At 43.9% G+C, this 27,512-nt stretch overlaps 1 protein-coding gene across 5 annotated transcripts in view; it reads right to left on the bottom strand.

Annotated features, from left to right (window-relative positions):
* Positions 1-1,064: 1,064 nt before the first annotated feature.
* LOC122491474 (protein ADP-ribosylarginine hydrolase) overlaps positions 1,065-27,512 on the bottom strand; it is a 37,580-nt gene continuing 11,132 nt past the window's right edge. For 4 of the 5 annotated variants that reach the window (XM_043594245.1, XM_043594244.1, XM_043594247.1 and 1 more), the window contains 11 exons: positions 24,783-24,895; positions 20,044-20,245; positions 17,849-18,026; positions 17,240-17,348; positions 16,135-16,236; positions 12,980-13,069; positions 10,606-10,773; positions 9,172-9,261; positions 5,502-5,610; positions 2,097-2,261; positions 1,065-1,497 (listed from right to left, as the gene is read on the bottom strand). In XM_043594245.1, coding sequence (XP_043450180.1) covers positions 1,413-1,497; positions 2,097-2,261; positions 5,502-5,610; positions 9,172-9,261; positions 10,606-10,773; positions 12,980-13,069; positions 16,135-16,236; positions 17,240-17,348; positions 17,849-18,026; positions 20,044-20,245; positions 24,783-24,895 — 1,411 coding nt within the window. In that variant the 3' untranslated portion in view covers positions 1,065-1,412. Of the gene's footprint in view, positions 1,498-2,096; positions 2,262-5,497; positions 5,611-9,171; positions 9,262-10,605; positions 10,774-12,979; positions 13,070-16,134; positions 16,237-17,239; positions 17,349-17,848; positions 18,027-20,043; positions 20,246-24,782; positions 24,896-27,512 lie in introns of those variants that run through there. The other variant, XM_043594246.1, reaches the window with a different exon arrangement.

Genomic DNA, 27,512 nt, shown 5'->3' with positions numbered 1-27,512 from the left:
ACTTAAAGGATTTTTTAAAGAAGCTAAAATGAGGGGCGCCTGGGTGGCTCAGTTGGTTGAGTGTCTGACTTTGGCTCAGGTCATGATCTTGTGGTTCGTGAGTTCAAGCCCCTCGTTGGGCTCTGTGCTGACAGCTCGGAGCCTAGAGTCTGCTTTGGATTCTTTGTCTCCCTCTCTCTCTGCCCCTCCCCCACTTGTGCTCAATCTCTCTCTCAAAAATAAATAAACATTAAAAAAAAAGTGTTAAAACGATTAAGTATGGAAGATTCCAGGGAGTACCTGCTTGTGGAGAAAGTGTGATGATGTGTGCCATATCTCTCTGGGGTTCCTCACCCACACCCCAGGCATTCTCCACCCTTCTCTGTCCTGCTTTATGCCCTGGGTCACATCAACATGCTTCTTGCCTTCTGGCTTCTGCTTGGAGTCATTCATTGGGGAGCACTAGCAGGAGATGAGGGCAGAAAGAAGAGTGAGATTGGAGAATCTATTTCCTCAGTTCCCTCCCTACAGGATTGCTGTCCGGTTGACCATGTCCCTTGACTGAAGGTCTGGCAGCCCCTGTCAGTCTTGGGATTCCAGTGCTCTCTCCTCTTGCCTCTTCAGACCTAGGGCAGGATGAGCTAACTCAGCCCCTAGCCCGAGGGAACAGCACCATCCCTTCTGGTTTTCCCACTTCCTACTAAGACCTTTGTAAATAGTCCTTTTATTACATTCTCCTCAAATTACCCTGTTAGAGCAAATCATCTGTTTCTTGCTGGACTATGGCTGTATACAAGGTAACTTACAACAAAGTTCGGGAAACACTGACCCAAAGAAAATTCATCGATATTCCTCAAAGATCTCTCTGATTCCCCAAACCTTCCAGATATCAAGAGAAGGCAATGGTAAGGAATGGTGAATGGTGCCATCTTTTTCCCAGCCCTCCATCCCCTCTCCTGTTCCAAGCACTTCTTCTCAATTGCTATTTTAATACAGAGAATTCAGCGCCTATTGTTTTCTCCATCCTATAGAAAATCACATTTCTATACATCATAGAATTCCATTCCAATAAAACAATGAAATCATTCAGATATTCCATGGTGTTTTATTATTTTTTTTAAAAAAAAAAACATTGTTCCTGTGAATGTTTCCATTGAATCCTAGGCACAGATGTTCAAGGATATGGGGCAATTGCAGTTAATATGCAGTTAAGTAGGAATAGAAAAGCTGAAGCGGTATTTTTGTAAGGCTGTTCAAATTGGTAACAGAGACAAAGCTCTGATAGAATGAGTTATCTCTCCCCTCTAAGGTGGCTATTATGGGGAAAATAACCATGAGTTTTGCCTTCTTTCTAGTAGTAATGGCCTAGAGTAAGTTGAACATAGCTCCCCGACCTCTGAAATCCAGGGAGATGCATCCTGCCCAGGCTTATACTATACACACTTTAGTTTCAGGTCATGAGAAACAGTCACACTCGCTTGTAAGTTCACTGGCTCAGGTAAGCAGACGGTCTGTTTGCTGCAAAAGAAGAGCAACAAGAAGGTATGCGCTCAGGGCAGGTCCCCAATTGCTCAGGAAAGAGGGCTAGGAGTTGTGTGCTCTTGTGTTACCATGATGTCAGATGAAAGAAGCCTATAGCTGTCTATTATAGGAGTCTATTACTCCTGTCCTCCAAGTGCCCAGGGGTGCTAAGACTAATATAAATTTGTGCTAGAGGCACAGGTGGATCCACAGCTGTGAATGTGACCAGTGGAGACTAAGGAGGAGGAATTATGCAATGAGAAGTCTTTGTTTCAATAAATTGTATGTAGAAACTGAATAAGACATATATAAAATAAATTTTATATGTATATATACAATCATTCAGCTGTATATCAGATAAAATGAAGTTTCTTATATTGAAGTGGGAATGGGAAATTGAAGCCTACCCTCTTTGGCTTTTGAACACCTCCAACCCAAGATGGCCCCATAGGAAATTCAAGAAAACCCTAGGTCTTTGTCATTTCTGTTGAAGAAGCTAATCTCTGTGATGAGACTGTACCTCAACAAATGTCACATCTCAGGTCAGGATTGGTCCTTGTGGGTATGTATGGGGCAGGTGTGGATTCTGGGCTTACTTGTCATTGACCGGCAAAGGAGCAGTGCAGAACTTTCCAGCAATGGTAGTCCGGTCTTTTTTCCAAACTAGGTTGGAAGAATGAAACTTGAATTTCACTTGGTTTATCTGGCACTGTGCGTTGGTGTGAGCTATGATTCCTCTCCCCTGGAGTTGCTGTCTAGGTCTGCAAGGGAAAGGGAAATTAAGTTATTGAAGCACTTTTGGCCTTTGCTTCCCCTTGGCTCCTATGGGGTTCCGCTGGTAGCACTGGTTAGCTTTCATGCACAAAAGAACTCCTTGAAGGTGGGGACCGCGATCCTTTGTATCACACTAACCAGTCCCTTTGCACATATACTCACAGCTTTGAACATGGCTCAGAAAATAGTTGTTGATTTTTAAAAATATTTTTTAATGTTTATTTATTCATTTTGAGAGAGAGAAAGAGAGAGAGAGCATGAGCTGGGGAGGGGCAGAGAGAGGGAGAGAGAGAATTCCAGCAGGTTCCACACTGTCTGTGCAGAGCCTAACTCAGGGCTTGAACTCATGAACCATGAGAGCATGACCTGAGCTGAAATCAAGAGCCAGAGGCTTAACCAACTGAGCCACCCAAACACCCCTAGTTTTTTTTTTTCTTTTGAGGAAGATTCTGTACAACTTTAAAAGCTGTTCCTTTTTTTTTTTAATTTTAGAAGTGTTTTGAAATACTTCAGAGGAAAAAAAATAAGGTTTTTCCCTTTAAGAAGCTGCATGAATGGAGGAGCTTACAAACTAACAAGGTATGAAGGACGCTATGAGTAAGTGGCCGAAAGACCTGGTTTGGGTAAATTTTCTAATTAGAAGGAAACCTTGGGATTTCACAAAGCTATAGAAAGTAGACTCACACATAAACTCCCCCCAGCCCCGCCTTTTTCAATTTCTATTCTGCAAGAGAGAAAAAAACCAACAAACAAGGAACTGAAGATAACCATGTTCTGATAGTCTTCTTCAAAAGAGTAATGCAAATTGTTTTGGGGAGAAGGAAGAATCTGTAGATATCTATTCCAATCACTCAGGGAGGATTTAAAAGTGTAGTGGTTGAGGGGCGCCTGTGTGGCTCAGTCAGTTAAGAGTCCGGCTTCAGCTCAGCTCATGATCTCATGCTCCGTGAGTTCGAGTCCCACATCGGGCTCCTATGCTAACAGCTCAGAATCTGGAGCCTGCCTTGGATTCTGTGTCTCCTTCTCTCTCTGTCCCTTCCCCACTCGTGCTGTGTCTCTATCTCTCAAAAATAAGTAAACATTAAAAAAAAAGTGTAGTGGTTGAGGCTATGCCCAGAGATTCTGCTGCAATTGGCCTGGGGCAGGGTTTGGGGGTCAGTGGTGTTTAATGCTTTCCAGGTGATTCTAATGAGTGGCCACTTATGTGTCATTGTCAGGACTCTTGCCAATGTTGGCTCATTTACCCATGCAACCAAGAGGCAATGAAAACACCTTGTGGAAATAATGTGACCTTGAACTGATGTAGTGAAAATTATTCAGCTATAATCTGCAAGACTAACGTGGGCACCTGAAAATCTGTGTTGGGGTCCTGATTGCCTGCGGGACTTCTCTCTGGCCTGTGTGAGCTGGAGCCCTGGCTGGTGGCAGGGTGTTTGGGAATCCAGAAATGTGCTCCTCTCAGTGGAAACTTGTCTTCCCTGGTAGTGCAATTAACCTCCAATACTGCAGCCTGAGAAATATTTCCAAACTCCAATCTGATCCGGTCACTCTCCTGCTTCAAATTCCCAGTGGCTCCCCAAACTGCTCTCAGGATAAAAATAAAAATCCCTAACCTGTCCTTCAATGCCTGGCACAGTCTGGCCCTCAGCTGCAACCCCTGCTCCTTCCTTCTCCAATGCCTTACCCCCTGCTCTCCACTCCCTGTGCCATATTCTCACTAACCCCTGGCCTGGGTAACTCCTGTGAATCACTACTCAAATGTCAATTCAAACACTCCTCAAACATCACCTTCTCACACTTGGTCAGGCTCTGTCTCAGTTGTCCTCATGGCACCTGCCACTGTGGACAATTGTACATTTCTGTGCACACGCACTGGTCATTTCCGTGTTTGTGCTTCATGCGTTCCCCTGCCAACCACACTTCTCAGGCTCCCCTGCCAGTAGTTTCCAGTGAGGTCTAACTTGCAGGAGGCACGCACAGTGGGGAGACAGCTTTGGACTGTGATTCCAGAGGGGATATATTTCCTGCCTGCTTCCAGATCCTGCTGGTATTCTACAAACACCTCCGGGCTTTCTTCCTCCAACCCCACAGGCGGAGTGGCCTCTGTTGCTGATCTCTGCAGTGCCTCATGCTCCTTTTGGGTTTCCAGCCCTCCCAACACATTTGTAATTAGTTCCCTGGGTTGAAGTCCCTCTGTTGGACTCCCAGCTTGGACTCTGGTTTCTGGACTGTACCCTGACCAAGACAGTTACTTCTCTGATTAGACTGGCTCCTGCTGGCTTGGGAGTAACTAACCAATTGCTTTTTTTTTGTTTTTAATGTTTATTTATTTATTTTGAGAGAGAGAGCATGCATGCAAGCATGAGCAGGGGAGGGAGAGAGAGAGAGAGAGAGAGAGAGAGAGAGAGAGAGGTGGAAAGAATCCCAAGCAGGCTCCGCTTTGTCAGCGTAGAGCCCAATGCAAGGCTCAATCCCATGAACTAGTGAAATCATGACCTGAGCCAAAATCAAGACCCGGAAGCTTAACCAACTGAGCCACCCAGGCACCCCTAACCAATTGCTTTTTAAAGAAACATGCACCACTGCTGCTGAGTTCCTGTCCCCTGCCAGGCCTGAGCCTTCCTATAGGTGAAGTTCTCTGTCTTCCCACCTCAAGTGTGGTCCTGCCAGCCGCTATGCCCAGATGTGACCTTATAAGAGAAGGAAATGCTCAGCCCAGTTCCAGAGATTGGCACCACCTGGCATCAAGCCCTGCTGGCCTCACCTTGTACTCATTTGCTAACTGACCCTCTGCCTGTGATTCAGTTCTACTAACTCACCTAGTACCGCCCCTACTTTCCAAGAGTAGGTGCTTCGCAGTCTCTGGCCAGCCCTCCCTGGGCTAGTGGCTGAGGTCCTCCTACTTGCTGACATCCCTGATGTGGCCTTCCTGGAGTCCTGACTACTGTTTCCTATCAGGGACCCAATTACTTTGTTCTCACCACTTTTTGAGACATCCCATGACTGCTGTCTGCCTGCTTCAGCTGCTGTTGTCTGAATACACTATCCTTGGACCTGATACTGATCCTGAACCTGGGACAGTTGCCCACCATGTGTCTGTGGGGTGCATCTGTAGTAGGTGCTGCCCTCACCCCCACCTCCAGCCCAGCGGGCTCAGGTCACCCATCAGTGATCGCACAGGGCCTGTTGTGGGAGATGTGTGCATGTAACGCGGGACACTTACGTACATGGTGATCTCGACCGAGGAAGTAACATTGCTGCTAAGGAAGGTGATGGAGATACAGGTATCCTTCTTTCTTGGCTCCTGCAAGTAAAACTCCACGAGGCTGTGATGCACTGGGAAACCAAAGCAGAGCAGATGCCTGGGCCAGAGGTCAGTGGGTGCAACATGCAAAAAGCCCCGGAGAGCAGCAGTGCAGAGATCTGAGATCTACCTCTTAACAGCCGTGTGACTAGCAGCAGATTATCTGTCATCCCAGTTCCTTAGCTTCCTCATTATAAATTGGGGATAATAAAAATGGGTCTGAATGAGAGTTAAATGAGTTAATACAAAAGTCCTTAGACAGTGTCTGTGCCTAGGAAGCATTCAATACATGTTAGTTTTTATTATTACCTATAATGCTAGAATGTCCCACTCCTCTCTGCTTGATGACATTATCTCGGTGGTGTGATTTTAAAAGAACTGAAAAGATCTTTCTTATACTAAATAATTAACTCCTAAAATAACCCTCCATATGCACAGTGTCAGGGAGCCCACTTGTGTGTAGGAGATGACTATTTCCCTCTCTGTGGCAGCTGGGTGCCTGTATGGCATCTCCACCCTCCCAGGCAGCATCGATCCTGGGGCTCTCAAACTTGCGTCATTGACATAAACCAGACGAGGAGCCTGGCTCATGGTGATGCCCCTGCTGTCTCTCTGGCAAGAGAAGTTAAGAATTACAGCTTCCCTAACCTCCTATCCTTTCCTTATTAAGGGGGAGACCCATCTGGTGGCATTTTGCAGTATCTTTAGTCTTGGGGCATTTCCACAGACTTCTTTGGTGATCGGGACATAGCTGGACAGGCAATTCTTCACTTCTGCCCTACTTGTACTTTTTCATTTGTCATGTTTTAAAGGCAAATATTGGGGGGACATCAAATGGATTTTGGTAGACTCACCACTAAGCTGGAGGAGAGCTATGATCCATCTGGGCTAATGGAGTTGGTAACAAGACTCACTGACAGGTGCTAAGATGCCAAGAACCCACATGGAAGAAAAGAGAGCACCGTATGCTTCCTCTCCACAGAGGAACACATCCAATGCCATGCCCCTTCTGTCTCTTTCTCAGTTGTTTGCTAGAGGATGCAGACTGTTAAGATAATGGGCAAGAGCTAAATTGTAGTGGGTAACTGAAATCTGGAAAAAAAGCTAAATTACGTAAGCTTTAGGAATTGAATTCTCAGGGCTTACTTTTACATATTATACCACTTCTTCCTTTGCCAGCAGATCTCACCCATTAAGAAAGTTTCCTAAAGTTCTGCTTCTCTCTTTATATTATCTGGAAGCCCCAAGAGGGTCAGGTCTACTAACACTGGATGGGTGGGAATCAGTAGCGGAATCCAATCTCCGGTGCAGGAGTCAGACATGGGAGGCAGCAGACAGAGCCCTGGATGGTTGATCAGGAGATCTGGATCCAAGGCCTGGCCCCGCTGCTTACTCGCTGTTTCCTTTCCCTAAGTCACTGAACCTCTCTGTGTCTTGGCTCCTTCATCTACAACCCTCGATATCACCTCACAGAACATTGGCAAGGATTAAATGAGATAATGGAGAGAAAGCACTTTGTGTGAAACACTGTTCTATAAAGGGAAAAGTAATACTGTTAGAAAAACTATTTGGAGAAGGTTCTCTGCCCTGCTGGTGCATGTCTGGCAGGGGTCAAGGGCGACCACTGTCCTATTGAACTCCGCTGAGACCCAGGCAGGCCAAGTGGGGCAATGGGCACCCAGTGCGTGGGGCCTGGGAGTGGGTGACAGCGGGAACTGCAGGCCATTGGTACTACCCAAACTACCAAGTGGATGGCTTATCCCTCCAGGTAGAGGAGACTCCTAGCTTCAGAGCTCAGAACAAAAAGCTCAGAATTGCAAGGCGCAGAGCATGCAGAAAAGCAGGTACTCAGGCTGGTTTATTTCTTTCTGTAGCTCTGTGAGGTTTTTGAACAGACAGGGCCATGCTTCTGGGGCACGGAGAGGGAGTCTCACAACAAATACGAAACAGTCAGAAAAATTATAGCTATGTGAGTCTGCCTCAGCAGGGACTTTGAAATGCCTCTAGCCTCAAGCGTGCCCCAGGCTCCCTGCCATGTGTGTCCCCGGCTGCGCAGACAGGAAGGAGCCAGTTCAGGTTGCTGTGAATCTGTCCCAGAACTGGAAGTAAAACTGGACATCTGGTCCTGGCATCGCTGCCTCCACCACTGGACAAAGCATCCTCCCCCAGGCTGACCTCTGGAGGGGGTGGTGAGGATAGAAGAGGATCCAAGAAATACGGTTGTAAAGAGCAGATTCTCAGAAGCAGAGGCAAAGAAGCCAGTGTGGAGGCAGGTGGTGACATGGAAAGAATATAGATTTTGGAGTCAGAAGACCTGAGTTGAATTCTGCCTTTTCCACACCACTGTGTACCCTTGGGCACAAGGCTTAATCTCTCAGAACCTCCCCGTCCTCACAGCTAACTAGAGTGGGGTTGTCAAATGAGCAGATACATGTGAGAAGCCCACAGTCGACTCTTATAATCCACTTGTTCCTAAGAGGTAGCCATGAATTCTCTCTAGAATGATAAACACCCGAATCTAGTCTCCCCCAGTTCTCTGAATGATAAAAGGAAGGGAATTATTACTTATCAAGCTCTAGTCACTGTGCTAGCAACTTCCTGTATACTATTTTATTTTACCCTCACAATTGATTCTTTAAAGTAGATACTGTTGTTGTTCCCATTTTCTACATAAGGATGGAGAGTTCAGCCAGGTTAAGTAACTTGCTTCTGATGACACATCTGGTAGATGGAGAAGCTGACATTCAAGTCCAAGTCTGCATGACCACAATCTGAACTTTGGGCTCCATATCACATGGCAACAGGAGTTCTGGTCCAAGGAAGGAATGGCCATAAAGAAAGATCCCTCCACCAACCAGACACAAGCTGATCAGAATATCAGAGTTAATTTGGATGTACAATTTATCATCCTAACCAGCATACTTTTATCCTATACACACAATAAACCAGACAAGATCCTATGATAACAAGCACTAAGGAAGTATAATCACTCTACTTAAGACGCAAACAGCATAGGAGAAAATGATGCTTTAACCTGTAATATTTCATAGAATCTAAGACACACTTTTCTCTCACATTTAACATCTTTTACTGGTATCTTAGCTTCAGTGAAGCATAGTGGTTAGAAGCAATAGTAAATAGTTGGAGTATGTGTATGTAGGGGAAGTAGAGAGCAAGGTTCAACATTCCTTAGAGACCCTGACCTAACAGGGCTGCCAGGGTAGGAGACACATAAGATGGGCATCGAGGAGGGGGTGAAAAAAAGTATGTGGGAAGGATGAAGCCAGAGGGTGCTCCCAAAAACCACATTATAGAGAACCCACACTGAAGCGAGGTGGGGAGGAACTAGGATAAGTATATAGACAGCAAGATACCTGATAATCTGCAGTAGAGCATGGGTTGGACTAGCTCTGAAAGTTTAGGGTCTAAGACGAGTAGCTGCTGCCCCTCACCCCTCCTATGACATCTTTGCCCCTGTCTTTCACCTCATGCCTGAGCTCCCATGCCATGCTAGACACAGCCCACGCCAGAGCCCTGGACTCTGCAGAACAGCACAGTAGCATACCTGAGCTACACACAAACCCCCCACTCACCACAGTACGGAGCCATGGAAGTGGTCCGGAGGTACACTTTCACTTCCTTGGGAAGCGGCTGTATCTTAACACCACTTTGTTCCATCAGCCCTGGAAATACAGAAGCAAAGACAAAAAACAAGACCCCTGAGGAGGCCATTTCAGTGTCCCATGGCACGCAACCACATATTGATTAATTCGCACACCCATTCATTCTACAAACAGCTACACTGTATGCTCATTATATGTCATGCCCTAAGGTGGGTCCCAGGATACATACAGTTCAGTCCAGTCAGAGATAAACACGCAAATACACAGGAAGCACATTTTTTAAAGATCATCTGGCCCATTCTCAGGAGGTATGTATCAGAAATTTGAAATTAGATCTCCAATTTGTAAAATAATCTATTAGACAGTTGTTTTAACGGCATTTATATCCTTCACAGACAAAGCACGGAAAGCGTTTGACCTGAAGAATAGTGGTTGACAAGTTAAGGAAGGGCATAACAAGCAGGGAGTACAGTTTGGACAAAGGCATACAGGGTGAGGAAACATGAAACATGAACATCCCTTGGGTGTTCAGTGCCAGGGAAAGTGTAGTGAGAGCTGAGGCTGGGGAAAGTGTGAGGTGGCTGGTCCATCACATTTGGGGGAAATTGTGGCATATGCACAATGAGTAGGAAGTAATGTTGATTTGCTTTATTGTGGGAAGCTACATCTACTTTAACATTTTGTCAAGCTGCGGTTCTGAGTAGCAGCTAGGGGTGGGAAGTGGGAGAATGAGGGCGAGAAAGGAACCATTTATACTCCCCCAGAGTTCTTCCTGAAACGCTTCATCTTGGAGAACCCTAGGATGTTCTCAGCAATGACCTGCACAGGGTGAATTGAGGTCAGATCCCTCAGCCTTTCCCCAGCCCCTCTCCCCAGACTAGCCTGAGTCATCCAGCAATGTGCCCAAGCCAGCCAGCAATTAGGCAGCCCTCCAGCTGGCACATGGTCACCACAGCCTCAAACCCCTAAAGGGGGCCATATGTGCCACTCATGGGGATTCCCCACAACACCTTGATTTAGAATCTATCAGGAATTGGAGAATGGCTGGCCTAGCTAGAAAGACCTATGGCAAGCATCTGGTCTGGGAGTGGGGGCAGCAGTTCTGAATTCTACCAATGTTTATAAAGTGTCCTTTGCCTGGACTTGCAGACAAGGGGCTGTGTGTGAAGGGTGTGTGCAGAGCAAGTAGAGTATCAGGCAACAGCATGGATGGCAAGAGGTGGGATGTGTAAGGCCAAATGCCATCCTCCAGGTGGGGACAGGCTGAACATTTCATTGGTGAATTTCCTTACTGTAGTTGGATAGACTTATTGACCACAGAAGAACAGGACTTAAAGAGGTGACAACTAGCAAGACTTGAACTTTCCCCAAATTGTCAAAGGAAGTCAAAGGGGTGGCATTTACCAATCCTTGGGCAGGAAAGCAGAAAGGGGTTAAAACAATCCAGACATTTTCCAGCAAGAAAGGCCTTGTAGTTGGCACAGGGAAAGGCCATCAATGGACAGGAATTCTCCAGGGCACTGATGTAGAGGTACACGGCCCTCATGTGATCACAGATCAGGTAACTGTAACCTTAACAGGGTAAAAAACACAACCAAGGTTTTAGTTTAAGACAAATGAAAATCCCTCCATGCTACTTATTATAACTCTATTGAATTTTATATTCCAGCAGGCTACAAATACATGGGATGTCTCTTGAGCCACATTTTTTAATGTTAATGGACATGGCTACTGCTTTCTTCCTTTTCCTTTTCCAGAGATACCTAAGCTTAATCTATCAAAAAAAATTGTTTAATTTGAGACCCATTCTTCCATGATCATCAAACTCTCTTTCAGAAAATGGGAACTTTCAGACAATTGGTGATCTTTACCCACTTCTCACAATGAATATCTGTCTACACATTTTACTTTCTTCATCAACACCCAACAAAATTTTTTATAACCTCATGATACTCATCCCAGCAATGAGACAATCAAGGGAGTCAGCTCTAGCGTTCTGAGGTCTTCAGAGTCCCCCTTCACCTTGGGACCCCCACTCTGGGACCAGTAACCACATCTGAGCTGTGTGTCAACTCTCTTTTTCCCATGGCTGGCACACTCTCTATGGGCAAGCTCCTTCCAGCTGCAACAGGGAGGTGGGGGGTACAAACTAAACCCTTTTCAAATTGTGTTATGAAGAAAAATAAAAAGTGGCCGCTGAAATGTCACAGAAATATTCAAAAGCCATTAAAACCAAACTATCCCATCTGGTAAAAAAAAAAAAAAGTTGGAAAATCTACAAATTGTGAAAGGAAACATGTTTTTGGATAATCAATGAATTTAGTAAATTAGATTAGGGATTATTCAATAAAATTGTCAAAAGAATCCTTAAAGTGTCAAAAATTTGGTAAGGCAAGAAAAGACTAAAAACATAGTAATCAGAAATCAGGATAAAATTCCTGTAAGAAATGCTGATAGGTTGGCTATGTTCATAAGAAGAATGTGAGAAGATTAAACAACCCTTGGTCCTTAGCTTTTGACAAATTTAATATTATTTAAAATAATGCTAAGAAGAATGAATTCAAAAAGAACATTCTAGGGGCACCTGGGTGGCTCAGTCGGTTAAACGTCTGACTTTGGCTCAGGTCATGATCTCACAGTTTGTGAGTTCGAGCCCCACGTCGGGCTCTGTGCTGACAGCTCAGAGCCTGGAGCCAGCTTTGGATTCTGTGTCTCCTTCTCTCTCTGCCCCTCCCCAACTTGTGCTCTGTCTATGTCTCTCAAAAGATAAATAAATGTAAAAAAAAAATTAAAAAAAAAAAAAGAACATTCTAGAAGAATACATTGACCCTTGAACTTAATTATTAATAGCCTATTGTTGACCAGAACAATAACATGAACTAATAACATGAACAGTTGATTAACACATATTTGGTGGAAGTGTAATACTGTATTCTTACAGTAAAGTAAGCTAGAGAAAAGAAAATGTTGAAAAAAATCACAAGGAAGAGAAAATACATTTACAGTACTGTACTGTATCAAAAAATCCATGTATAAGTGGACTCGTACAGTTCAAATTCACATTGTGCAAGTATCAATTGTGTATTTAGAAAAGAAACTGTACATTTTTTTATTAAGTTCATTTATTTTGAGAGGAAGAGAGGGCAAGGGAGGAGAGAGGGAGAGAGAGAATCCCAAGCAGGCTCTGCACTGCCAACGCAGAGCCCGACACAGGGCCTGAACTCACAAACTGTGAGATCATGACCCAAATCGAAAACAAGAGTCAGATGCTTAACTAACTGAGCCACCTGGGCACCCAAGAAATGTATATTTATTGAATGCACTCAAGATTATCTTAAAAACAATTTTGGGGAACTGTCAAATTTAGCAAGTCATCAGTGAATTGAACCTTCAGCTAGCCAGCTTTGGGCGTGTCGTTCTCCTTCTACCACAACTAAGCTCTGCAGAGGATGCAGCTAGTGTGGACCTGCCACAAATCAGGGCCCAGGAAAAATAGGGTTTATTGGCTTGAGTGATGATATATCACTGCAGGGCTTAAAAAGTGGGTAGGCCAGGAGAAGTATGGTGTACGCTTTTAATTTCGGGCACTCCTCCCCCAGAATTCCTGGGCTCCAAAGACATCTATTCAATAAGTGCTGGGAAAGGCATTATGGGGCATAACAAAGGACATGAGAAGGAAGACCCCCCTGTGTTCCACACTGGCTGACTCAACATAAAGGCTACTGGTGAATTCCAGCCTCTGGGGCAGCCAAACCCCAACTCTCTCTGGCTTTCTGACCTGCATGAATGAAGGTGGGACAGCCAGGTTGGTCTTGGCCTCCATTGACGAAGTAGTCCACGTGTCCAACAGGAATCCGAATACCCGCATCTGGAAGGAGGAAGAATCTCATTACTTCTGATTGCAGGGGCTTATTTTCCAGGCCCCACAGCAGGGTCCACTGGCAGCAGAGCCTGAGCTCTGCCTTTGGGAGCGCATCCACTCTGTGTGCTCCTTGGGTGCCCACCTCACTCCTAAGTGCTGTGAAACTGAAGAACCTGCCATCAGTTTTCTAACGGTGTTTTTATACACTGGAAGGAAGCAAAGAAGAATAAAGCCATAAGATACTCATATTTGTCTAATAAATTCGAGAAAAATATCCCTTAACATAAGTTTTTATAAATTTTTTTTAATGTTTATTTATTTTTGAGACAGAGAGAGACAGAACGTGAACGGGGGAGGGTCAGAGAGAGAGGGAGACACAGAATCTGAAACAGGCTCCAGGCTCCGAGCTGTCAGCACAGAGCCTGACGCGGGCCTCGAACTCATGGACCGCGAGATCATGACCTGAGCCAAAGTCAGACGCTCAACTGACTGAGCCACCCAGGCGCCCCTCCCTTCACATAAGTTTTTATAAATCACTAAATATTACAAGCTTGGTGAATTTCCTTGTCAAACACGGTTTACTTTGTTTTGAGCAAGAGTTCACATATGTATGTGTGGGGCCACATTTCCACAGTCTCCCTCATATTTTTGTGCTTATCTGACTGAGCAGAAATAAGATCTGGCTAATTTGAAACACTTTAGCCCTCATCTCATCATTGTGACCACAGCTGACTCCTCAGATGGGGTCAGTGGCAGCTGCCAAAGACCCCGGTTTTCCCCTTCAAAACATCTTTCCCCTTCCCACATCTATCACTACTGTAAGTGATCGGTTGGTTGTTATTTGTTTACTGGCATCTATCCAGGGGTTAAGCAATGACCTGGAAGTTATCCTTGCTTCCTTTCTTTCTGTCACTCCCTACACTTAGCCCATCACTTGTCTAGTCAACTCTACCTCCAAAATACCTCTCAAATCTTTCTTTTTTCAGTTTTTTAAAAGACTTTTTTATGTTTATTTATTTTTGAGAGAGACAAAGAGTGAGAGAGAGTGAGGGGCAGAGAGAGAGGGGGACAGAAATCCAAAGGGGGCTCTGGGATGACAGCAGAGAGCCCAATGTGGGGCTTGAACTCACAAACTGTGAAATCATGACATGGGCCGAGATCGGATGCTTAACCGATTAAGCCACCCTGGTTCCCCTTGAGTCTTTTTTTTTTTTTTTTAATTTTTTTTAACGTTTATTTATTTTTGAGACAGAGAGACACAGAGCATGAAGGGGGGAGGGGCAGAGAGAGAAGGAGACACAGAATCGGAAGCAGGCTCCAGGCTCCGAGCCATCAGCCCAGAGCCTGACGCGGGGCTCGAACTCACGGACCGCGAGATCTTGACCTGAGCTGAAGTCGGACGCTTAACCGACTGCGCCACCCAGGCGCCCCATCCCCTTGAGTCTTTATATTTCTCTCTGTCTCTACTGCCCCCACCTCTGCACAAGCCACCACCATCTCTTGGCCTCTACTGTAAACACCTTCTAATGAGCCTCCAGGCTTCCCTTAGTGTCCTCTGCAACTTATTCTGTGCACAGCATCCACAATAATCTTTACAGGAAATCCTAATCGCCTCCCTGTTCTCACTGCCTGTAGAATAAAATGTAAACTCCTCACCATGGCCAGCCTGGTCCTCCTCCCTCTTCTCTAGCCTCACTCCCTGCCCTCTAATCACATGGTTTTCTTTCCTGTCCCCCACCCATGTCCAGGCTTTTGTTTGGCTGTTCTCTCCAACTTGAATGTTCTCCCAGCTTTTCCCAGGACTTGCTCATTCTCATCCGCAAATCTCACCTCCTGGGACAGACTTTCCTCAATAATCCTTCCTGAAGTAATCCGCCTCCCCACCCCACAAGTCACCCTCTGCCCCACATCCTCCATTACCACACTTATAGTGTGTAATAATGTCTGTTTACTTGCCTGGAAGCTCTACAACTTATAGCAGGGACTTGGCCTTTTTTCTGCTATATCCCTAATACCAGCACCGTACCTGTCACATGTGAGTACCTAATGTTTATTGAAGGAAGTAATGAATGAATGCCCTCTCAATTAGTCTGTATTTCCATGTGGGCAGGGACCTTCTTCAATGCCTTGTGTGTTGCATTCTTGGTGCTAACTACATAATTCAATGAAAATCGGTTAAACAAATGGAATGATTTTTTTTCCTCTGGTCACATTAGGAAGAGGCTCCAACTTTGAAGGAGACTGAGAGGCCGCCCTCTGATAAATAGGGACCTAACAAGTCACCTATTTAGCAAACTTAGAAACAGAAGTAGTTGACCTTGATAATTAATATGGTTAACCCAACAGCTAGGCAGAAGCATGTGGTCTTTGCTTTCCTAACTGTGAGATGACAAAGGTGGAAAAGAGGGTTGAATTACATGACTGCATGGGTTTCTTCCAGAATTATGAGTCTGTGAGTGTTGGGTGCTAAGAAGAAGGCTTCTGAACAAAGGGAATGAGACATGGACACCTCTCACTTGAATAGCAGACTCTTCTGGTGAGGGATAGGCATGAATTGATCTCGTACCCACCATCCTGAGCACAGGATCTGGCTAACTCCTGGGCATTTCATATCAAAGTAGAAATGAGGAGGAATGCCCATCCCCTTTTCCAGCTAGTCAGAATAGCTTAATTTGGTCACAATGGATTCAGAGTTGGGGGGGGGGGGGGAGGATTTCTCATTTTTCACTGGACTGAAGGGCTGGCTCCTCCCTGGGGAGGAGGAAGTCCTGACAGGCCTGAGTATCTGCCCCAGAAGTGGAATGTCCCAATCCCATGGGGCCAGGCACATTCACCCTGAAAAAAAGTAGTATGACTTTCCCCTATGCCAGCCAGGCAGCAGTGTCCTCCCCCACCCAGCCTTGTCACAAGATTTAGTGTTAACCAGAGATCAAGATGATGCTGGTAAACTCCTCACTGCAACAGAAGCTCAGAAGGGAGGGAATCTGCCCAGAGCTACACAGGTAGATGCCAGCCTCCTAGCCCCTGCCATGCTCATCCCCCCCCATCCCAGGAGGGTCACCCCCACTCACTGTCAGTGTCTGTGTGGATGGCCTCCACAAAGAGGGCATCTCCAGGGTCCAGGCGCTCCTCCAGGCTGGCTCTGGTGTACTCTGGTCCAGCGGGGTCCAGGCCTGCTGGGACAGACTGATGTCAGGGGCCCCTTTCATCTCAGCTTCCAGAACCCTCATGGACCCATCACACACCTCTCCAGGCAGTCCTTCCTGGTCAGATCCTAGAGTCCCCCAGCAAGGATCCAAGGACAAGAGGACCAGCTCAGGGCCATTGTACCCAGGAAAACGCATGCTGTGTCTCTAACTCTCAATGACACAGCTTCTCTGGCTCTGAAGTGAGCCAGTTGGTAAGGGCTAATGTGAGTAATATTAATCCTCATGTACTCATAACAACAGCTATAATTTTTTGAGCAGTTACTATGTTCAAGGCCTTGTGCTAGTCTTCACAAGTAAAAATTACTGTCCCCAGGTGTTAGTTTGGGTCTGTTTTCCTCTTCCTCCCCCAAAGCAAACCCTGAGACAAGGATTTAAAGCATAAGTAGCTTTTTGGGAGTAGATCACAGAAAGCATAATGAAGGAGTGGAAAAAATGAATCAGAGCATGGGGGAAAAAAAAAGTATTGAATGGATTATCACTTTGGGCAACTTGGTCTCATTCCACTGGGACCCTTCTGAGAGGCTCTGTAGAACATGACTCATGACTGTGGGACAAGTTGTCCCACAGAAGAGCCAGAAAGCAGAGTATTTACCACATAACTCTGTCTTTTATTGATTGAGGGTAGCTTCTAAAGCATAAAATCCCTAGTGTTTTGCAAGTATTTAGCATAATTGACTAAAGGTGATTTCCACAGTGGGCCAAGGAGATATGACCTATTATAACTCATTTCGCAGAAGTAGTAACTGAGGCTCAGAAAGAAATACATGGCCTCTTATACTGACATTAGAGATCACACAATAACAACACAGTACTGTTTTATGTAAATGGCCACAATAAGTAAAGTTTAGTGGAAATAAATGACTTGGTCATAAGAACAAAGATCCTTCTGCTTGCCTCAATAGAGGGATTTCAAGGGCATTCTCTCTTTATCTCCAAACTTGGGGTGATGGGCAGAGAATAATGTTACCTGTGATCCGTCCTAACTGGCCTTCGTAGAAATATCCCACCACGCCCCCAACGTGGGCTCCCAGGCTAACACCAATGATGTGGATTGAGGACTTCGACACACCCAATACCTAGAATGGGTCATTTACAAGTGAGTTGCATTTGGGCCATGGCAACCTGGGCCTCACAGTGTCACACTTTTCCTTGAAGCTTCAGAATCCGAGGACCCCGGGCATGATGTACCCACCACACACACTTTGGGGGAAAAAGGCAGAATTTTCATTCCATTCATCACTCAACTTCTTCCTAGAAACCCCACCTTGATGATTGCCTCACTTTCTTTTTGGTGCTCATCGTGTGTGAGTAATGCCCATGGCCACTCCCTCTCGAGTGACTCCCTATCTAACATGCAGTGGCACATTTTACAGAGGAGGAGCGGGAGGCTCAGAGAGGGCCAACTACTTGCCCAGAGTCAGCACTGTAAGTGGTAAAGTTGAGATTAGAATCGAAGACCCACAAGCCACTAGGTAGCTCTGCTTCCGCCCTAAAGCTCCTCCTCATATGTTGATTCTTTCTGTTTCCTCTCCCCTAATAAGCAGGCAAAACTCCCCCAAAGCTCTTGTGTACCTACCAGTAGTTTCTTGAGGAAACGGGAGATCTCTAGGCCCAGCTTAACCACATTCTGCACGGCTGAGAAATAGATACCCGTAGAGCCATAAACCCAGTCCACAGCAATCACATTAGCATTTGCTGCTTGAAGAAGGGCACCGATGAATTTATCAATCCAAGAAGGCTTTGTACCTAAAGCCCTAGACATGGGGCCAAAAAAGGATGGGAAAATTATCTGCCAAGCCAATATCCATTGTCATGGGAATTACAGTGACATTCTCTATTAACAGAATAAACCCGGGTGCGGGGGCGGGGGGGGGGGGACGATCAAAATGAATCAGGGGGATATATGGGCAATAAACCCTCTACCACTTTGAGCATAGGGAGGACATAATCCTATAGTCACCAGGGCTTCTGCCTGCATATATGGAGCCTTTGTGTAAATTATAAAAGAGTGCCTTTTGTTTTAGGTAGATGCAGCCTCATGCCTGGGCTCAGAACTCAGGTTGAATTCCAGCCCCACCAGCCCTCAGTCAGGTACCTTTGGGCAATGGATACTACACAAACCATATGTACTGACATTGCTTGTGTTATTTATAGAAAAAAAGAAGATAGCTTTGTACATTAGAGTTAAGATTTGCAATCTTAATTCTCATTCTATAATATATGCAATTCCCTTGGGACGCCTGGGTGGCTCAGTTGGTTAAGCGTCTGACCTCGGCTCAGGTCATGACCTCATAGTTCATGAGTTCAAGCCCGGTGTCAGGCTCTGTGCTGACAGTTCAGAGCCTGGAGCCTGCTTCAGATTCTGTGTCTCCCTCTCTCTCTGCCTCTCCCCTGCTCACACTCTGTCTCTCTCCCTCTTTCAAAAATAAACATTAAAAATATATTTTAAAAATATGCACTTCCCTTGAAGAATGTTTTTATGTACTTGTTCTTTTGATCATACTTTCATTAATTCAACGGGTCAGTATTCCAGGTGCTTTGTGAGAAATAAAGAAAAATAAGATAGTCTCTATTCTTCCGGAACTCATAGTATAAAAGCGCTTTTCTAGGAAAAGGAGAATGATAGAAAAAATTTCATAGAACTTTACCAAGAGTTTGGGATCTGGAGAAGTTTTCTCAGTGGCCCACAGAGAAGGAATGGTAAGAGCATACTCACGTAGGCAGAGGAGCACAAATTGGGTGTGTGCCATAGAAAGTGGATTTCAGGGGATCTAGGAGCAGACAGAGTGACAGCTGCTGAGCTCTCCAGCTCTGTTAGCTATCTCTTGGTTGGGGATACACATACAGCCTTAGATAGTGGCTAAATAGAAGATTTTCTGGAGAAGAGACTTTGGCATAAGAGTAAGGAAGTATATACCTAAGGAGGTATAAAGCCGGGTGCTCAGGGTCCAGGGATTTGAGAAGCAGAGAGAACCCAGAGGCCATGAAATGGTGATCCTTTGTGCAGTGCCTTTGCATCCACCTCTTCATTGGACACTCCCATCTCTAGTTGCTCTATACTGCTACTATTTTCACTGCATTTTCTCCCTCTTTCCTCCCACCAACCTTCTTCTGTTTTAGGCCTTGTCAGTGGGCTCTGGAGAGAAGACGTTGGAAGGAAGGATAGTGGTCGAATTGAGACTCAGTGACTACATATTATAACAAAATTTGGATGATAGGGCATCAAAGAAATCAAACCTGAGAAAGGTTAGTCTCAGGAGATGATGGAAGTAGCACCCGTGAGTGGAAGTTTCTTAAATCATAAAGCCAGAGAAGAAATAAAGAAGAGGAAATAAAACCCTGGATAAAAACACCATGCCCTTACTCTGATTACACACAGCCCATGACCTCACTGGCTGAGATGAATCACATACCCCATGCTTCAGGAAGGAAAGATCAACTGGGACCATTTCTACAACTTCCCTTTTATTCAGATGTGGAAACCAAGGCTTCGTGTGCTGGGACAACTTGTCCGGGGTCATACATATTTACTGTTTGAGAGCATGTAGATAAGACCAAGCAGAGGACTAATATACATGACCAACAGGAATAAACAACATAATGTGTATTCATGTTGATATGAGAAACCTTCAAAGACAGCAGGAGGTGAGAGATAAAACATGTGACTGTCAGTAAATCCATCTCTCCCCTTGGTCCCCATTAACTTCCTGTGGGCTTATGGTCACTCTCTAGTTCTTAGTGAAGATGATCCTATTGGTTGATTACTCCCACCTGAATCCATGGATGATTAGTTTAGTTCCCAGAGAGGCATTGAACCCAGACTTTTGGATGTCACTACTTTCCTGCACTAGCTGACCACAGCTAGGATCCAAAGGGGTGAAGAGGAGAAACTGGACTTTGAGATTGGTGCCTTGGAGAAGATTAGCATTCTGGAAGTCAGTGCACTTTGTCTGTGGGATAGGAGGTGCGTCTCCTGGAGGAAAAAACAAAAAGAAAAACAAGAAAGATTCAAGGTGAGGTCATCTATTCTTAGAAGGAAGACAATTGTTCTTGAGAGGAAGAGACAAACAGGGGCTTACCAGCATTTATTATAAATCAGCTAGTACAATATTCAGACTCACTTATTAAAGACATCACTTCTGTAACCAAAATCTGTGAATAGTTTCCATGACTAAAGATACATTTCCAGAAAAGGATATGAATATTACTCAACTAGAGAAGATTAAAAGCCATGGTGAAGTGGATATTGTCATGAGATAAATTGAGTACCCCCCCCCCACCAACCATAAATCCATATGTTGAAGTCCTAACTCCCAGGACCTCAGAATGTGACTGTATTTGGAGATAGAGTCTTTATGTTAAATAAATAGAGGTATTTATGCTAAAATGAAGCCAATAGGGTGGGTCCTAATCCCATATGGCTGGTGTCCTTATAAGAATAAATTTGGACACAGACACAGAGGAAAGACAATGTGAAGACACATGAAGTAGAAGGTCAACTGCAAGCCAAAAAATAAGTCAAATAATGTCACACCTTTGTGCAAAAGAGGGCATTTCCCTCAGAATGAAACCTGAAGTCCTAACATTGGACTAAAGCCCCAAATGGTCTAAACCATGAGCTCCGGGAAAGCTTTGCCTGTCTCATTCTGGCCACGTGTCTTCCCAACTCTTCCTCACTCTACACAGGCCTAGACCACCTGAGGGTCTTTGCACCAGCCATCCCTTCTGCCTGGAGTGTCTTTTCCACAGACATCCACATGGCTAACACCCTCTTCTCTTCCGAGGCTTTGCTTGTCAAGTGTAACTACTTTAAATTGCCATCTGCCTGTGCTCCTCACCCCTGTTCTCTCAATTTTTGTCATCTTAATCTACTTCCTTTTATAGCAATCATCACCTTCTAATCTCCTATGGAATTTACTAGTTTATTATTAAATTTATTGCTTACTGATTTCCCTGTATTAGGATATACTTTCAAAGAAGGCAGAGATTTTTATCCATTTTGTTCACTCTACTGCCCAGAATAGGGTATGCCACACATAATAAACATGAAAAGCTACTTCTTTGAAAATAATAATAAACTAGTTGTACTTTTGATTGATAAGACAGAGTAAGACAAAAAGAGGGAAGTCACAAGTAAACAATATAGAGAATAAAAAGGGATATATAGTAGACTTTTTAAAAAAAAACTATTAAAGAGCATGTTTATACCCACCCAAAATTAAAATTACAGGTATTTGCCTAGAAAATAGACAATTTCCTAGAAAATATAACTTACTGAAACTTAGTCAAAAAGAAAAAATAGAAAGTCAAGTGTAAAACAGTAGCATGAGGGAATTGAAACAGTAGTTTTTGATTTATTCATCAAAAAACCTCTACCAGGCCAGACAGTTTTCCAGAAAAATTCTATCATTCCTTCAATTCCTATCACTGTTCCAGACAATAGAAAAGGGGGATAATCTAAATTCATTCTACAAAAATAACCAAGATATCCAAATTGGACAAGGATAGAAGGAGAAAAGAAAACAAAAGGCCAATTTCACTATTAAACACAGACATAAAGACCCTGGGTAAATTACCAGCAAATCTAAGCCCATCAAAGATAATATGCATAAAAAATACATCATGGCCAAGCAGGGTTTAATCCAAGATATGAAAAGATGGCTTAACAGTAGAAGATATATTAATGTACTTCACATATGAAAAATTAAAGAGAAAAACCCATATGCTCATCTCAATAGATGGAGAAGAAAGAAGCACAATAAAATTTAATATCCAACATTTCTTAACCTAAGAAAAAGCATTATCCAAGAGCCTATCTGATGACCATACTTATAGGCGAAACATTAGAAGCATTCCATTTAGAACTGGAAACAAATGAGAATGTCTGCTATCAGTGCTTCTATGAAATATTGTACTGGAAGTTCTAGTCCAAGCCAGGGAAACAAGACAATAAAATGGAATCAAAGTTACAAAGTTTGAAAAGGAGGAGAGAAAATTGACAATATTTGCAGATACATAATAAAACTTTCTATCATTCGAGAGTATGGAAGGTGGCACAGTGAATCATACTCCGATATCCCCTCTCCCTAACCACCTTTCCAACCAAAGACTAATTATAGATGAATATCAAAAGAGAAGAAAGACATAGATGATCTCAAATATAAAGATTATATCTCTGTGGGCAAGAACAAGAACAGAATTGCAATATGGTGCTGGGTTCCTGTTCTGGGAGAAGACAGTGGTTGTGAGGATTCAGCTCTGTGAGGTAAGGGGGGTCCAGTAGTGCTTTGTGTCAGTGCTTTGTGGAAGGTCAGCACCAGGCGAAGCTCTCCAACTCCATAAAGGAAGCTAAAAACAAAAGCAATACAACAAAAAAGTAGCTATTGACTTTTTACCTGGGGCTATAGGTTTATTTAGGAAGGCAGGATGGAAAGACAGGGCCTCACTAAGAAGAACTGAGACAACCCCCCTCCCCCCGCCAAATGGAGGAGAGAGTCTAAAGATGGGAAGGAATGGGGGTGGGGGGTAGAGGTGGGGAAGGCCATAAACAAACTTCTCATTGACACTGAAATAAAACTAACCTATTGTGTTAGAAGTCAAGATAATAGTTATCTTTGGGGTGGTAGTGATTAAGAGGGGATATGTGGAATGGGTTTTAAGAACCTGGTAATGTTTTATTTCTTGATTTGGATGATGGTTACACAGGTGAGTGAATTCACTGTGAAAATTCATTAATCTGTGTATTAATAATCTGTGCGCTTGTCTGTATATATGTTGTACTTCAATAGCGAGTTTTCTTTAAAAAAAAGCCTGCAAACAAAATATCTAAATTTATACAGAAATCAAATGTTTACAAAGATAGTCAATAAAGCCAATAAGTGGATCATGAATTCATTCCAGGTGAAATAAGTTTTTAAAAGCCTTTGACATAGACTTTTAAATAAATATGCTGAGAACCCACAAGGATAAAAATAAAGACAGAGCATATAAAATTATGAAATAAAAACACAAATAAATAATAAAATAAGATTTATAGAAAACACCTGGTTAGGAAATTAGAAATGAAAAAGATAACCATTGAAATAAAAAGGGAATCAATACTGTAATGTTTAGGACAGAAGTAAAAGAAAATTTTAATATGGAAGTATAGTCAAAAAGTACAGACAATAGATGGAAAGATTCTATTTTTATCTCGTAGCTGTTCTCTAAAGGAAGTGAATGGGAGAAGAAGCACTAGTTTGAAAAGATAATTATTTAGAATTTTCCACAACTAAAGATATGATTTCTCCAATCAAAACTTGTACTCAGGGTAATGAGCGAGATAAAAAAATTAAATCTACACTAGGCACATTATAGTATAACACCAGAATGTCAAGGATAAAAAGATATTTTTTAAAATTCCCAAATGCATTGGACAACTTAGAAGAAATAGATAATTTTCTAGAAAAATCCAATTTAGTGAAACTGACTCAAGAATAGTAAGCCCAAATAAAACTAGCATCAAAACATTAAATTGGTAATCAAGAGTTTTTCTGACTCTAAAGTATACTAGAGCTAGATGGTTTTATCTGAGAACTGCACTGCTTCAAAGTACAAATAGTCTTTATCTTATATAAACTGTTTATAGAATAGACACTTATTTCATGAGGTTATAATAATCTTAGTATTAACTGGACAAGGGTAATGCAAGAAAAGAAAATGATAGGTAAATTTTCTATGGACATATAATCAAAATAATATATAAATATATACAAAAGTAAAAATAAATTTTGGCAAAATAAAATTCAGTATTATATTTAAAAATACACCACGATTAAAGGATTTGTCCCTAGTGATCTTAGTCTGATTGGGCTAGCCATTAGGGCTTAGAAGAAAATATGAAAAATTGCCTTTATAGTATGATTGCTTAAACAAGACACTGGAAGCACAAATCATAATAAGAAATAAGAATTAAGACAACAATGTAATACTATTTTTTCCATCAGGTTGACAATATGAAAAATGTTTGATACTGTGAAGTATTGGCAGAGAGGTGGGGAACCAGCCATGCTCACATATTAATAAATAGTTGTAACTTCTTTGCAGGCAACATTTCCCACATCTATCAAAAAAGTTGGGTAGTGGATTAGCAAGGACATCCACCATTCTCAGTGGCAAAATCTTGGTTAGTCTGGAAATTTTTAATTTAAAATTAAATATATTTTGGTACAGTGGATATTTATAGGGTGAATGTAAGTCATATTTTGGAACTGATGCAATATTATTTTCTTACAGTCTTGTGCCGGGTGAAAGGATTAATGCAGCTTTTAGGGGACTTGAGAAAGTATCCTGGTCGTTACCAGTCCCTTTATGATTGTAGGTTTTTTTCCCTCCCTCTTCTAAATTCATCTCAAGAGAAGAGAAGGCTTTTAGGGGACCCTCCAAATGTTAGCACTATATAAATAGTTGGTTTGAGAAATAGAAGCACTGACTGAAAGAAATTCCACCTAAGGCCCGAGCCCCCGAATTACCTGCACTTCCAATGCTGAGCCACAAAAGGAGTCCCCACGAACAGAAGCTTCTGTCCCCTAGGCCGGGGGGCATTGCTGAGCTGGAGGTCTCAGAGCTGGAGTGAAGCCGACCCCTAATGCCAAAAGAGATCACAGAAGCCCGTCTCTCAAAGTTTTGGATACCCAACACTCACTTGAGTCTCGCTGATTATTAACTGGCCTCATGACCTGTTAGAGAAAAATAAACTCTCCCTATTTGTCTAACCTCCACAGTTTTTTGGTTTCTTCTTCCCAATGAAAATAAATACACTTCGTTTTTTAGGCAGGGGACATTGAAACACATTGTCCTTCCTCTCTGAGCCAAACATCATCAGGAAATGATTTCCTGCCCCTCTCCCACTTCCTATTATAAAATGTTAGTAAAAACCCAGGCAGAAGTCTTTTATCTCTAGGTGATGACAAAACCCACAGAATCATCGTGGACATGTTTATCTCCCTAGGAAGACTCTGAGCAACTTGAGGTCAAAGACCTTCTCCTTTCATTTTGAATCCCCAGGGCCTAGAATAGAACTGGACCAATAATATGTGTTTAGTGTATATTTAACAGAAAGAGTGGAAAATATGAAGTTTGCCTCTGACAGTACCTTCCTTTCAAAGAGACGTTCATCTTTTTACAAATAAAGAATGAAGAAACTGAACAGTAGACAAAGAAAGTGACCCGTTGCAGCCCTGTTGTTAGACGTGGCTGCGCTGGCCTGTAACCAGGGCGTTTCCAGCACACCACATGGCCTCTTCACCCAAAAGAGTGGCAGAAACCACAGAGAGCTAGTTCTGGGCAGGTCAGGGGAATGGGGAAGGCAAGGTACTTGCCCAGCACTCCTTAAACTGCAGCGTACCGCTACGAGGTGGAACCTGCCAGTAGGGCACTATCACACTTTCTGGACAATAGCTCTGTGAGGTGTGTACAGCCTTAGAGCATAGAGAGGCTAAGTAACTTGCACAAGGTCATGTAGAGTTGGGACGAACTAATCCCAGAGGCCATGCTCCGCACCTGTGCACCAGAAAGTAACAGTCCCCAAGGAAGCCTTGGCACTGTGTCATCATGGCTGTGCCAGGTCTGCCCAAGATGAGGATAAAATGATTTTGGAGGGAAGCCCTTGCTTCCCCTGGTGCACATGATCCCACTACTCGAGCACTGGTGCCACCAGGAAGGAGAGGAGCGATAAATAGGGCACTACTGAAGGCTGCTCTGGTGTCACCGACCACGCCAGGTGTGGTAGTCTGGCTCCTCGGAGAAGAGACACCAAGATGGGGCTAGATGGGCAAGAGATTTACCGGAGATAACACCTGTGAGGAATAAGGGAAGCTGAAGAAGGCAGAGACAGTCTTTAGACCATGATGCAAGTTTGACACCTGTGAAGAGGTGAAAGGAAATGGATGACATAGGAAAAGTCTTGGACTGCCTCCCAGTTCCTGGAATGTTCTGGCAAGGGCAATGGGGAATGTTCAAGCCGAAGTTGTTGTTGTTGTTGTTGTTGTTTTTAAGGATTTTTTTTTCTTAAGTTTATTCATTTATTTTGAGAGAGAGAAAGCATGAGCAGGGAGGGGCAGAGAAAGAGGGAGAGGGGAAGAACCCTAGGCAGGCTCTGCAACGTCAGCACAAAGCCGGAGGTGGGGCTTGAACCGCAAGATCATGACCTGAGCCAAACCCAGAGTCGGACACTTAACCGCTTAACCGACCCGAACCATCCTGGGGCCCCAAGCTGAAGTTTCTTATTAACGAAGCCCTGTCTTACAGTAATGAACCTGATTAGCATCTCCACCCTGCTCAGTCACTAGCTGGAGTCAGTCTCAGCACAAAGATGAGGATAGATCCAGAAAGGCCGCAACTGGGACCGTGAATCAATCAGGGTCCCTGGGGCCAGAGATTGAGGGCTGCATTTTCATAGCCGCTCACACCACAGCCAGAGCTGGCACACCAAGCTAGCTACTCCAGTCATTCTAGCACAGTATTCCTTGTGGGTGGCATTAATACAGCTGACACTTAGAGAGCACCTTCCCTTTCCCCTTCGTCATCTAGTACAGTACTCTTCAAGTAGTTCTGCTGGAGTTCTCCTGTGTGCAGGACCACCTGCCTCAGCATCATCCAGGGAAACTGGAGTCCATGGGCTCCAGGCCTAGAGACCCTGAGAGACAGCACTTGCCGGACAACACCCAGCTGCTATAGATGATGACACTGAGACCAAAAAAAAAAGGGAAGTAGGAACCTTAAATGGGACGGGTGCAACCAAGCACAATGTAGAGAGAGGAGTCCCAGTCACAGCCCAGGCATTGGATGGGGTCTCCTTGGTGTCAGAGGAAGAGGAGGCTCTCTGGGGAGGGCAGGGAAGCTTAGGGGAGAGTGAAGACTCTGTCCATTTCACAGTCTGACCTGAGCTCTGCTCTGCCCCTCCCTACCCCTGCACCCAAATGTGGATCAAGCCTCAACGAGCTTTCTCCCTGACTTCCCCTCATAGTTGTGAGAAGGTGAAGAGAGGGCACAGGCTTCTGACATCACCATGTAACTCTTGGGTTCCATTTTGGCCTTGTCTAAGGCAAACTTTCTAACTACAGCTAACAGTTGCAGTATGATAGGATTGGAGACACGTGGCTTGGGTTTAAACCCCGGCTCCTTCTCACCCTAGACATGTGACTTTGGACAGATGGAAGCTTCTCTGAGCCCAATTTCTTCATCTGCTAATGGGCTGTAAT

Source organism: Prionailurus bengalensis, chromosome C2 (genome assembly GCF_016509475.1).
Source record: "Prionailurus bengalensis isolate Pbe53 chromosome C2, Fcat_Pben_1.1_paternal_pri, whole genome shotgun sequence".
In the NCBI taxonomy this organism is placed as follows: Eukaryota; Metazoa; Chordata; class Mammalia; order Carnivora; family Felidae; genus Prionailurus; species Prionailurus bengalensis.
This window is presented reverse-complemented; position numbering and strand designations above follow the sequence as displayed.